Genomic DNA, 14,371 nt, shown 5'->3' with positions numbered 1-14,371 from the left:
TGTTCTTAAGCCCCAGGAATCTGCGAGAGCACTGTCTCTTTAAATATCCAAAATAGTCAAGCTGCTTTTTAAACCTTCAAAATGGCGGCGCCCTCCGTACCGGCAAAAGTCCACAGTTCAGTCCACCTTTCTCTTCACCTTCTCCGTCTGTTCCCCAGCCACCACGCACAGTCCTCCATGTAGTCTCTGGCTAGCAGGGTAATTTTTAGGTTAATTCTTAGTTCCTACCAGCACTCGGGAATCTCCAAGCTGTCTGAGCCGTCAGGATCGCTGCCAGACCACAGCTCCTATGTTTCCTTTTTTGGTATTTTCACGCAAATTCTTCTGCTAGTTGGGGTTTAGTCCACTTCTATATCCTTCCCTTCAAGCCTCAGGGGTCCAAGATTATCTTCTGTGTCTGTGTTAATTGGTTTCCCTTGTCTTTGTTGAAGTGGGTCTGTGCAGTCTTTCGGCCTAGTCCACCATCTTGCTGGAACCTCTTCAGCATTATTCTTTTAATGTTTTGCAAAAAAAAAATAAGGAGTTTTGGTGGCATAGTGCCTAAGCCATCTGACTGCTGACCAGAAGGCTGGCAGTTCAAACCCACCCACCAGCCACTCCTCAGATGAAGACTGGGTAATCTACTTCTGTAGCGATACCACCTCAGAAACCCAAGGAGGAGTCGCTATGTGTCAGATCCGACTCCACGGCAGTGAGTTAGGTTAGTTATAAAAAAATAATAAAAATCTTATGGCTAGATGCTGTAATTGAGTTTGGATGATGTAACAATTTTGAAAACGATCAATGGTAATGGTAGTACAATGTGGTAAATGTAATTAATGCCACTAAATTATTCACTTAAAAATAGTTAAAATGGTAAACTTACGGTTATATGTATTTTATTATAATAAATTTTTTTTTAATTTTATGAACAGTGTATTTCAGGTTTATAAATGACAGGGAAAAACAAGATTTTTATTCAACTCTTCCTCTAAAATCACCCCAAAACAATATCAAGAAAGAGAAACACCATGTACACTAAATCACCTATGAGTCCAACCATAATACATCACGATGGAAACCAGGAGTGGCAATAGCAGACCAGAGAGGAGAAAGACCTAAGCATGTGGTGTAGGGATAGATGCTGATGAGAATTTAGAGGGTAACAGAAAAGGGAAGTTCCAGGATGAGAGCTGTATAGCTCAAAGGTTTTTGAGAGATGTGACTGTGGGGAAAACTATACCGAGGAGCATTTTACAGAGCCATTAGAGACTATGGGAAAACTAAGACCAATATTAAAGAAAAGTAAGCATACATAAAATGAGTCAACTGACTACGTAAGAATCAGAAAAGCTGTATCATAAAGGAAATGTAATCAGCACAATATTTGGCTTGACAAACTATAAGCAATATTCACACTGTCATTTGAGTAAAAAAACCTTGTATGATTAAGGCAGATGAAGGAATATTCATAAAAACCAAAATCCTCATTTTCCATAATAGTAAGTCAACAGGTCCCTAAGATTCATAAATCAAGAGACAGAAATATGTGCATGTTACTTAGAAATACAGAGGAAAAAAATTCCAGAAGAAACAGCTAAAATAGGTAAAAGTAGTTGCTTCTGGGAAAACTGACAGATGGGATGAGGGTGAGAAAAGATCTCATATTTTTATCATAAACGTTTTCAAGTAGTTTGACTTACCTCTATGTTAAATATTCCGATAAAAATAAAAATTAAAAAATCTTATGGTACCATTTTACCTCATTGCTTCGTCCAGCAATTGAAGATGTTAGGGAATCTTCAATATCTTCTGCTAATATGGACACATTTTCCCTCAATATAATAGACATCAAGCCATTGCTTTTAGAAAAAATGACAGGAACGCCACCACAAGAACCAGCTCCTAAAATACTATCTCCTAAAAAAAATTAAATAAATATATATATATATATATATAATTAACCATACATAGCAAAGAACATTTTCCAAAATTCACCATCCTAAAGTTGAAAATCATCTTGAGATTTCCTCTCTGACCTCAGCTTTTTAATCTCAAGAACAAATGTTAAGAACCTATTGTTATATTAAGAAGTAGGCTCTGCATCCTTCAATTTTAAAGATAATAAAAACCAGCCTTGTAAAAGAGCAGTGAGTATAGCATGACAATAAGCCTAAACTACAAGTAAGACAAAAATGAAAATTATTCACTCAGTAAAACTCAGGATGACAACTTTTTTAATCCTGTGGAGCCCTCTTTTTCAATCTGTTTTTACCTTACTGGATCAACCAATGAAACTGAAAAAAAGAAATCTAAGCTTGCTCTCAATTATTGTTACCTAACCACAATCAAGGCTCTTAATCTGGGACTAGAAAAGCTAGACTCTACTCTCTTCTCTCATCTGGATTTTGGCCCCTTCCACTTGTGACCAGTCCCCCTCCCTGCATTCATTCCAGAGTTCCCATCCATGAGTCCACACCCAGGATTCTTCTTATTCAAGGGTCTAGACCAATATTTAAAGAATATCAACTCAGAATAAATCACTCTTACTAATTTCAAATATAAGGAGCTCTGGTAGTGAAGTGGGAGCTCCAATGGTGTAGTGCCTAAGGCATTTGACTGCTAATCAGAAGGCTGGTGATTCAAACCCACCAGCCACTCCTCGGAAGGAAGACTTGGCATCTACTTCCATAGAGATACCACCTCGGAAACCCAAGGAGGGGTCTCTATGAGTTGGAAACGACTCAACAGCAGTGAGTTTGGTTTGGTTTGGTAGCATAGTGGATAAGGCATGTGGTTGCTAACCAGAAGGTCATCAGTTCAAACCCACCAGCTGCTCTGTGGAAGGAAGATAAGGCAATCCACTGCCATAAAGATTTACAGCCTCAGAAACCCAAAGGGGGTCACTATGAGTCACAATCGACTCAATGGCAGTGAGTTTGATTTTTGTTTGGTAACTCTGAATAAGTGGTTACTTCTTTTAGTGTCCATTCTTTCCTTTTTGACCTCTTCTCCTGGGAAAAATGTTACTATTATACCCTCCTAAATATAACAGTTTGGGAATTTTACCATCTTTTTACTTTTTCAGTAGAATGCACTTCAGTTACTGTAGGTGTGGTCCTGATGGTCTCAGAAACATTTGGAGGTATCAATAATGCCAGAAGCAACATTTAAGGAAAGAGAATACAAAACTAAGATTAACTAATGAGTTCACTAATCATGTTCTCTAGAACTGCTACTTTACCTTGTGTACCAAAACCAATTTTCTCCCGTGGAAGAGAAAACCTCCCATTTCCTGTGGAGCACACATAGACTGCACTCTCAGTACACAGATAGGCTGTCTGATTTGAAAAGTTTGGGACCACCAACCGACAGTTTATCAGGTCTTCAGACTGAAAATTAAACGTAAGGTTGTATTTACAGAGAATTAAAATCAAAACACTTGTTTGTATGATTTTATAACCAATGTTTTCTGTATACTATCTTAAAAAATAATACACTGATTCACTTCTAAAAAATCTAATCTAAATACTACCCATAGGTTGATTTACAAAAAACTGACAAATTAAGCTTATAAACATCAAATAGGGAAATCATTTGCTGAGTTACAAATAATTAGCAAATTTTTAAAACATTTTCATAGTAATAAGATTACCACTAGATCCCTATAACAAATGGTAGCAAAAATAAAACCATTAATTATTATTATTGTTGTTGTTATTTGTCATCGAGTCAGCCCTGACTCATAGCGACCCCTCCTTGCGTTTTCAAGGCAATGTCACTACAGAAGTAGGATTGCCCAACCTTCCTTACTATTATTATTTTAGAACTGGCAAATATTTTATAAATAATCCCCAAAAAATAAACACTGTCATTCTTACTTTACTGTCAAGATATCAAGCACAAGAAAATTAAGTGACTTTGCCCAAGTTGATTTATAAATTCAGCGAAATAAAAATAAGAATTGAATGATAAAATTAACAAATATTAAAATGATAACTAGTTATTAAAGAAATTATGTTATAAACACCATACTAATGTGACATTCCAGGTTTGTTTGCTTTTTAATTCTCAAGTTGTTTTCTTTCTATCCTACTGCATTGTGTTAAAAAAATGATTTTTATCACTGAGCATGTTTTTTCTTTCATAATCAGAAAATATGGTAAGGCTTATTTCCATTTAAGATAAAAAATAAAAGATTTTCTGACAAAATTCAGTTAAACAAGTCATGTAAAGACTTAAAAGAATTAGATTCTACACAAGGTTAAAAAAAATGAATTTACAGCTGTGAAGGTTTCCTTCCTGAATATCACAGCTATTAAGCTATATGTTAAATTGCTATGAATAACTTAAAATGAAAAAACAAGCCTTTTAATGGATTGTAAGAAATTTAATAAAAATATAAAATATTGTTGCCTACAAATATAATCCTGCTTTGGGCAAAAGGATTTTTCTGAGATACAGAGGGCTCAAAACCATATCCCAATTCCTATAAGATTTCTTCCTTACTTTCATCCTTCAGTTCATCATCAGTATCGCCTTTCTAATCACTAATACAGCTTTGGTGGCACAGTAGTTAAGGCATTTGGCTACTAACCAAAAGGATGGCAGTTGAAACCTACCAACTTCTCCATGGGAGAAAGATAAGGCAGTCTACTTCCATAAAGATTTATAGCTTTGGAAACCCTATGGGGGGGCACTCTGAGTTAGAATCGACTTGATGGAAATAGGTTGATACTGCCTTAGCAACCCAAGGGGGGTTCGCTGAGTCGGATTCAACTCAACGGCACATAACAACAACAACAGTATACAAATAATAACCCCTCTGTAAGAGACACAGCGGGAGAAACAAATGGCTTGTTTGCTGGTTGATTCCCTTTTCATTTCTCTTTAGCTAAGGTTGAACCAATGAAAGAAAGATTCTGAGATGGCAAAGGAAATGCAACAATGTCTAAAGACAAGCTATTTAAAAATATTTCTAAGCCCTATAGATGAATCTCTCAAATACTTTGGCCTTGCAATGCTTAGAAAAGAACTCCATGTGCTATTGTCTTTTTGAGTTTAATTATCAAACAGAAATCTTACCTGGAAAGGTGGATTATACTGAGTGACTTCTACAGTAACTGCACCTGGCATTTGGTAGCCATCATCTTCCACTGTTACCAGAGAGTAATATATGAGACATGGAGTGTCTGCTGGATGCCATGCTGCTGCCAAAATCAGGAGCCCATCACTATTCAATGAAAAAGAGGATCAACAGTCTCTTTGGAAAACAGTTTGGCAGGTTCTAATAAAGTTACATGTACAATTATCATCACATGACTTAGTACGCCCACTTCTAAATGTTTACTCAAGAGAAATAAAATGTTAAAAAAATTAAATAATTTTTTAAAAAAACTTATGTTCACACAAAAACCTGGGTCCAAATGGGTACAATGGCTTTATTCATAATTCCCTGAAACTGTAAACAACTCACATGTTCTTCAGCTGTTGAACAGATAAACCGACCTTGGTACAGCCAACAATAGAATACTATTGAGCAGTTAACAAGGAAGAACTATTGAGCAACTCTCAAATGTATAATACTAAGTCAAAGAAGCTAGACTCAAAAAGCTTTACAATACATGATTCCATTTACATGACATTTTAAAAAAGGCAAAATTACAGGGACAGGGAACAGATCAATAATTACCAGGAGTTGGGGATGGAAGGAAGGGTTGACTGTACACAAGAGGGCCCAAGGGAACTTTTGGGGGTGATGGAACTATTCTGTGTCTTAATTGTGATTGTGGCTAAATAACTGTCTGCACTTGTCAAAATTCACAGAATTATACACTAAAGAGAGTGAATTTCATTGTATGTAAATTATAGCTGAATAAATGTGACTTGAAAAAGAAAAATCAAGAAATAATCTAATCCAAGCCCATGCCCTATTACTGTAAATAAAGTTTTACTGGAGCACAACCATGAACACTCATTTATATATTGTCCATGGATACTTTGATGATAAAATGTTGAATACTAACAGTAATGACTACTTTTGCTTACAAAAATAGGTCCTTTTACAGAAAAGGTTAGTTAGTCCCTGATGTAAGCAGCTCCCTTTTGTCCAAAGGAAAAAACTTTAAAAAAAAAAAAAATCCTAACCCTTAGTTAGTGAAGAGCTTTGATATATGGGAAAACAAACTCGGCTCCCTCTTAAAGCTTTTATGTTCCTCTTTGTCTATCAAAGTTACTGCCCCTAACAAAGAATGAAATGATATCTAATCTCAACCCTTCCAAAACATGTAGTAGCATTATTAGTAACTTTCATTCAAGTCTTAGAAATATTAACAATTTGGAAGGACCTCTAATGGAGAACTGAGAAAAAGCCATTACCTAAATGGTAAGAAACAACAGTGACTACTAAATTATACATCACTGAGATCAAGCAATCCCTAACATGGCTTTCATTTCCTTCTACACTATTTCTCGTCTCCCAACTTCCCAAATCTTATCAGTCTCTCTTGGACTATTCAAAAGAAATCAAGGAAACTTTACATACAGATAAATATAAGGACATATACCACACATATGAAGGAACTAAGAGAGGCCCCAAAGAATGTAGCCTCGAGAGTCTCATCTCTGTACCAAGTAAGGTGATACTGTCAGTTACTAAAGCCCTGTATCAAAGTTCCACTAAAAACTGTAGTGAAACTACTTGGTATGATATTGGTGGACAAGCATTTGTCAAAATCCACAGGAATACATAATAAAAGAAGGCATGTGAATGTAAAGTATGGACTTTAGTTAATAAGAATGCATTAATACTGGCTCATAAAAGGTAACATAAGTACCACATTAATGCAAGATGTTAACAGGAGAAATAATGTGGAGGGAGTACAGAGTATATTGGAACTCCCTGTACTTTCTACACAATTTTTCTGTAAGCCTCTTCTCTAAAAAATAAAGTCTATTTAAAAAAAAAAAAAAAGACACAGCAGTAGTGGGATGATTGTATCACTGCGTCATGGAGACACAGCTAACAAATATTTCTTAGAGAGTGGTAACAGGACCAGTTTTATTTGACATCTTCCCAAATAAATCTTCAGGTTTGAAAAACAATGGAGCTTTTTTAGGTAGTGAAGATACTGGGAAGACAATCAGAATTTGGCAAGTCAGTAAAAATTTGACAAGTAAGTTTTTATGTGGGTATATATAAGGTAATAAATTTAAGAATAAAAATATCCAAATTTTACATCTAAAATGAAGATTCTGAGCTTCTTATCAGTAATAATCTAGTAAAAGAACTTATAATCCATACACATTCTGTTCAATAAATATCTAAACTTAGGCAGCAGCTCTGGTCAAAATTGGTAACAAATCAATGAATATCATGAAAACAAACTCTATTCTTAAACAGAAGAAAAACACCTATAGATATAATAATCTGTACAGTTCTGATCACTTTACCTCAAGGATTTAAGAGAGTACTAACCAGGTAATTTGGAGTAAAAGCAGAGAGGCAAGGAAAGAAGACTAAGAACTATGATCTCAACAGACACCCCAAGGCTCTTGTTACTATGACAACACTATGGAGATGAGCCCTAAGTCTGGCCTAGTAGAGCAATTCCTAAGCATGTTTCTCTTCTCAACCCTCATGCCTCTAATTCTGAAAACTGTATGTGAAAAACTGTCCACATCATGCCCAGAGTTGGCTGTGCCCTCAGCAGCAGTCTTGAATTTCTGAAAATCTGGTAAAGATAAATAAAAACAGATGAACTATATTTAATTAAACTGCTTACTGAAAATAAATACTGTTATTTCTATGTCTTCAATAGCTTTTATAATGTTTTCAAAAGCTATAAAGAAGATGCTACTGATAGTCACACAAGCCTGAGAGAAAAAATATATAGAATAGCAATATCCCTCCATAGAACAAGAATTGTTCTACAAAACTAAATTGACACATAACAAGAACCCAGTAAAAATTCCCCTAAAACACATAAAACAGTCCTCAACTTCTGCAAAATTGTGTTTCAAAGGATTATAAGTGATATATTTGGATTCATGTGCTTTCTCATAGTTAAATTACATGGAATTCTTCAACATGATTCAGCGCACATATGAAAAGTCAATAGCAAGTAAGAACGTCTGGGTTTACAGTAGAGCTGACAAGGGACAAGGTTGTGGTGGCTTCGTGGCCACAGCTAGCTACCCTGAGGGAGCAAGCAGTTGGACATGTGGGCTCGGGACCATGGTCACAGGGGATATCATGCTCAACTGGCATAACATATTACACAAAAACATTGTTATACATCCTACTTATAGAAGTTCTGGTGGCACAGTGCCTAAAGCATTCAACTGCGAACCAGAAAGCTGGTGGTTCAAACCCATCAGCCGCTCCTTGGAAGGAAGATTGGGCAATCTAACTCTGTAGTGATACTGCCTCAGAAACTCAAGGAGGGGTCACTATGACTCGGATCCAACTCGACAGCAGTGATAAGGTTTTTTTTTTTTTTTTTTAATATCCTCCTTTGGTGAGTAAGGACAGGGGTCTTAAAAGCTTGCAAGAAGCCATCTAGATGCAACAATGGATCTCTCCTCATCCAGAGCAAAGAAGAATGAAAAAAAGCTAAGACACGTGGAAACAATCAGTAAACTATGCAATCCTTAGTTTTTATGACCATGAGAGCAAGTCAACCAATCAGAGGGTGATCGGTACAGGAAATCCTGGATAGAATGGGAAAACAATGTGGAACAAAACTCAAAATCATAAAAAAAATGACTAGGTTTGCTGGTCTGATAGAACCTGGTGAGAACCCTGAGATGACAGCCCCTAGTTATCCTTCAGGTCTGGAACTGAACCACTCCCGTGGCTTCCAGCCAAACAATAGACAGGCATATGGGGTGAACACTTACATCAGATAGATACACTCCTTGAAGTGATTGATCGCGGGAGAACAGAAGGGCAGTGTTTGCACAGGGAGATAGTTGGTGGAGGGGCAGGCATGCATGGGACATGGGAGGGAATGACACAAGGAAAAGGTAAGTGGGAAAATAGCTGTTACACTATGGGGAATTGCTGTCGGTATCATGAAACAAAAATGTGTATGAACTGCTGTAGGGAAAATGAATTTGATCTATAAACTTTCAGTCAAATTACAATAAAAATTTAAAAACAGAAAACAAAAGCCAACACCAAACACTATACTTAATGGAAAAAGACTTGAGAGGTTTCCCCTTGAAACTGGAAACAGAGAAAATGTGTCTGGTCTTACCACTTCTATTCAATATTGTATTAGAAGTCTTAGCCAGAGCAGTAAATTAGGAAAAAGAAATAGAAGTAATCCAGATTGGGAAAAAAGAATTAAAATTATATTTATTTGCAGATGATAATGAACTATTTGCTGATGATAAAAGTCCCAAACAATCCACAAGAAAACCTCTAGAGCTAACAGAGGAATTTAGCAAAATTACAAGGTACTAAGTCAAAAAACAAAGATCAGATGGGTTTCTATATACCAGCAATGAGAAATCTGAAAGGGAAATTAGGGAAGTGATTCCGTTTATAATAGCATCAAGAGAACAAAATATCTAGAAATAAATTTAACCAGGGATGTGAAGCACTTATACAATGAAAATTATAAAACACTATAGAAACAGATTAAAGAACACTTACATAAATGGAAAGATATTCCATGTTCATGGATTAGAAAACTTAATATTGTTAAGATGTCAATACTATGCAAAGCAATCTACAGATTCAACACAATCCTGATGAAAATTTCAACAGCATTCTTTACAGAAATGGAAAAATCAATCCTCAACTTTATATGAAATGGAATGAGGTTCTGAATAACTAAGGTAATGCTGAAAGAGAAGAACAAAGTAGGGGGACTAATACATCCTGATTTTAAAACCCATTGCACAGCTACAGTAATCAAAGCAGCCTGGTACTAATGTAACAACAAACACATAGCCCAATGGAATAGAATTGAGAGTACAGAAATAAACCCATATGTCTATGGTCAAATTATTTTTGACAAGGATGCTAAGTCCATTAGATGAGGAAAGAAGAGTATTTTCAAAACTGGTGTTGGAAAAGTTGGATTTCCACATGTAGATAAATGAAACAGGATCCATGCCTCACACCATACACAAAGACACACTCAGAATGAATTATGGACTTAAATGTACAAATTGAAACTATAAAGTTCTTAGAAGAAAATGCAGGGGTAATGCTGTCAGGCCTAGCTTTTAGCAATGGATTATATAAAAGAGAAACAAACGGGAGCTCATAAAAATGAAAAACTTTTGTTCATCAAAAGACTTTTTACTAGAAAAAAAGAACACAAGTTACCAACTGGGAGAGTATCTTTGGAATCATATATCTGATAAGAATTTAACAACTAAAATATATATAAAACTTCAACTCAACAACAAAAAGACAAACAACCCAATCATAAAAAGGGGAAAAGGACTTGAATATACATTCTGCCCTTTGAATGGCCTCTTTAGTACATTCAAATGACCACCAAACACAAAGATGTTCAATGTTACTAGCCATCCAAACTAAATAATACCCAACTCACTGTCATCAAGTCGATTCCAATGCATACTAACCCTACGGGACAGAGTAGACCCGCCCCATATGGTTTCCAGACTGTAAATCTTTACAGAAACAGGCTACTACATCTTTCTCCCATGGAGCAGCTGGTGGCTCTAAAGCACTGACCTTTCAATTAGCAGTCAAGTTCAAGTACTTTAACTACTATGTTACCAGGTCTCCCCATTAGCCATCAAAACCACAATGAGATACCATTTAACTCCGGAAGGTTGGGCAATCCTACTTCCGTAGTGATACTGCCTCGGAAACCCAAGGAGGGGTCGCTATGAGTCGGGGCCGACTCAATGGCAAATAACAACAACAACAACAACTATAGCGTAGTGCCCAAGGCACTTGGATTGACTGCTAACTAGAAGGCTGGCAGTTCAAACCCACCAGCCACTCCTCAGAAGGAAGATGGGGCAATCTACTGCCATAGTGATACTGTCCTGGAAACCCAAGGAGGGGTCGCTACGAGTCAGGTCTGACATGACGGCAAATAACAACAACAACAACAACTATGGCTCTGGTGGCGTAGTACCTAAGGCATCTGACTGTTTATCAGAAGGTTGGTGGTTCAAACCCACCAGCCACTCCTCGGAAGGAAGACTAGGCAATCTACTTCCATAGTGATACCACCTCAGAAACCCGAGGAGGGGTCGCTATGAGTCAGATCCAACTCGATGGCAGTGAGTTTGGTTTGTTTTTTTTTTGACTATGGACTAAGATTTTGGGGGGGAAAAAAGCCGACAGAAATAACAAATGTTGGCGAGGATGTGGGAAAACTGGAACCCTTATTCACTGCTAATGAAAATGCAAAATGGTACAGCTGTTATGGAAAACAGTGTGGCAATTCTCAAAAAGCTAAAAAGAGAACTGCCCAGCAATTCAACTCCTAGGTATATACCCAAAAGACTTGAAAGCAGAGACTCAAAACAGAGACTTGTACACCAATGTTCACTGAAGCACTATTACCAACAGCCAAAAGGTGGAAACAACCTGAATGCATATTAAGAGATGAATAGATGAACAAAATACACATATACAATGGAATACTACTCAGCCAGTAGGAGAAATGAAGTTTTGATATATGCTACAGTATTAATGGAGCTTGAAGACATTTAAGTCAATCACAAAATGATAAATATTGTATGATCACACTTATATATAAAAAATAAGAAAATGCAAATATATAGAAACCAAAGTTTATCAATAGTTACCAGGAGTGGGAGGACAGGAGGGAAGGGGAAATTACTGCTTATGGAGTATTGCGTTTCTGTTTACAGTGATGGAAAAATCACATTGATTAAGGGTAAGGTTTCACAGCCAATCATTTTAAGTACTATCGAATTGTACACCTGTAAAAAGTTGAATTGGCCTAAACCATGTGATAGATGTATACACCACACACACACACACACACACACACACAGTAGCTGCTAACGCTGCTTATGCACAAGCAATCACCTCAGAGATTTGGTTCCCTATTTGCAGGTTTAGGGTCATGTTTCATGGGACATCGCAGTTAATTGGCCTAATAACATCTTTAGTACTTCTGTTCTACCTCCTAGTTTGTCACTTGGTGCCTGTAAAAGCTTATAAGCTGCCATCCAAGATACAACAATTAGTCTCTACTCACCTAGAGCAACAGAGGAAATGGAATGTGTGGCTAATTGCCTCCATGAACAACTGTCTCTTTTGCCATGAGACCAGAAGAACTGGATGGTGCTTGGCTACGATTACTGAACATTTTGAACAAAGATTAACAGAAGAGTCTTGATCAAAAGAGAGAAAATGCAGAACAGATTTTCAAAATCTCATGGATTTCAGAGTTCCTGGAGCCATGGAGGGTGGATAAACCCTTGATACTACTGGTCTGAAATAATCTTTTAACCTTAAACCAAAAATATACTGAAATCTTCTTAAAACCAAACAGTAATTTAGCTTAGTAAAAGAATATCTACCTTGAGGATTCTACCCTTTTAGGAACTATCTACATGGGATCAAACTGACAAAAGCAACTTGAAAGATTAGATAGGAATCTTAAGGGCAGTGAGTTTATATGAATGGGAGAGGAAAAACTCAGAAAAGGAGGTTAAGAATGGTTGCACAACTGGAGAAATGTAATCAGTATCACTAAATTGTACATGTAGAAACTGCTAAACATTTTTCTGTGTATATTCTCAACAAAATAAATAAAATTAATAATAAGAATAATAATAAGGGATAAATTAGCTTCATCAGATTAACCTGGGATCTTAAGTACTACTTACAGAGGAAATTCAATGAATATAAACCTTAATGGGGTTCCAACTTGTACTGCCAAGACAAAACCTTATTCCATCCTCTCTTTACTCAGTATAGTCACAAAAGTAAGGTTACTAAAGCTCCTTCAGCAACAGGAAAAGCGTTGGGAAAATAAGCCAAGTATCTCTATGAGAGGAGGCAAATTGCAGCATTGAGTACTGTAGCAGTAGGGAAAGCATAGGATCTTGGTGTCTCTTGGCAATTAAGAGAGAAGCTTCAGCTGCAATAGCAGAAACAATACATCTCCAACTAGGGTAGACAACAAGTGTAAGGATAGACATTGTAAGGCTGATAACTGGCTATATTTCTAAAACAAATTAGTATCAATAGATAAAAACTATTTAGCAAGGTTTAACATATGATATAAGAAGATCAGCACTAGAAGAACAGACAGCAAGACTGTTCATCATTTCAGTGTAACACAACTATATTTTTCCATGCTATTACCTGTATTTTTTATGACAAATTAATTGCTTACCAGTTTTGCTTCAGATCCAAATACCGAATGTTGACACCTTCTTTAATAGCTTCATAATTACTTTCAGATCCCTATATGAATATATCAATAACATAAGCTCCTGAGTATAGGGATCATACCTTGTCACCCCTGTATCCCCAACACCTAGTAAAGTGTCTTGCTTATAGTAGCTGAGATATTTGTTGAATATTTGTTGAATGAACAATGCATTTTTTTTCCATTACTAAGAAAGTAGAGCAGTGATTTCTAATAGACCAAATGCCTCATTTCTGCTTATCTGATGGCTATACACTATTTATTACATTGAAATGTGTTCAAATAAATAAATCAATTGACCAGCATTATCATACAATCATAAATGTGAATTACAAACCTAAGTATTTTCACTCCTTACCCAAATAGCATCAGCAATGTTTTCCTTTAGGGCTCTATTTAAATCCCAAGTATGTGCTTGTTTTTCTGAAGAATCATCTAATTCCCATTTATTGATGTTTGAACTTGTAAGGCTATAAAAGCTAGATCTCTCTCTATCCCAAAGGACACTTGAAAGCTATATGAAGAGAAAACAAAGATCAAATTTATGAGTCATTATGTTCTAATATTACCAAACTTTTTCTCTGAAATTCAATTTGCATATGTTTTATGACTAATCTGGTTAGTAGCAAAATTTAGGATCCAAAGGAAGGCGTGATCCTGAAACAGATCTTGAGAGTACAGTAGGATTTCTACAGGTAGAGGTACAAAGGCAGAAGGCCCAGGAGGAGCAGAGAGAGGGAGGTAGGAAAGTTAGAGTCTTCAGAGAATAAGTAGTGCTCTTAAACAGGAACATAGATTCTAAGTAGAAAAGAAGCAAAAAATAAAGCTTCTTTTGAAAAGTGTGTGCTCTGGTAGCATAGTGAGATGAAAAGTGGGAGATCTGGTAGCATAGTGGCTAAGGCACTTGACTGCTAACCAGAAGGCTGGCGGTTCAAATCCACCAGCCACTCCTCGGAAGGAAGATGGGGCAATCTACTTCCGTA

At 36.4% G+C, this 14,371-nt stretch overlaps 1 protein-coding gene across 1 annotated transcript in view; it reads right to left on the bottom strand.

Moving 5' to 3' along the window:
- The window catches only part of NUP133 (nucleoporin 133), a 110,751-nt gene that overhangs the window by 71,067 nt on the left and 25,313 nt on the right, over positions 1–14,371 (bottom strand). Inside the window, exons 7-11 of the mRNA XM_007938521.1 lie at positions 13,747–13,902; positions 13,353–13,423; positions 5,065–5,212; positions 3,224–3,371; positions 1,742–1,899 (exon numbers count right to left, since the gene is read on the bottom strand). Of these exons, the coding sequence (XP_007936712.1) occupies positions 1,742–1,899; positions 3,224–3,371; positions 5,065–5,212; positions 13,353–13,423; positions 13,747–13,902 (681 nt within the window). The remainder of the gene's footprint in view (positions 1–1,741; positions 1,900–3,223; positions 3,372–5,064; positions 5,213–13,352; positions 13,424–13,746; positions 13,903–14,371) is intronic.

This window comes from Orycteropus afer, unplaced genomic scaffold (assembly GCF_000298275.1).
Source record: "Orycteropus afer afer isolate SDZICR_OR568_19922 unplaced genomic scaffold, OryAfe1.0 scaffold00050, whole genome shotgun sequence".
Classification (NCBI taxonomy): domain Eukaryota; kingdom Metazoa; phylum Chordata; class Mammalia; order Tubulidentata; family Orycteropodidae; genus Orycteropus; species Orycteropus afer.
This window is presented reverse-complemented; position numbering and strand designations above follow the sequence as displayed.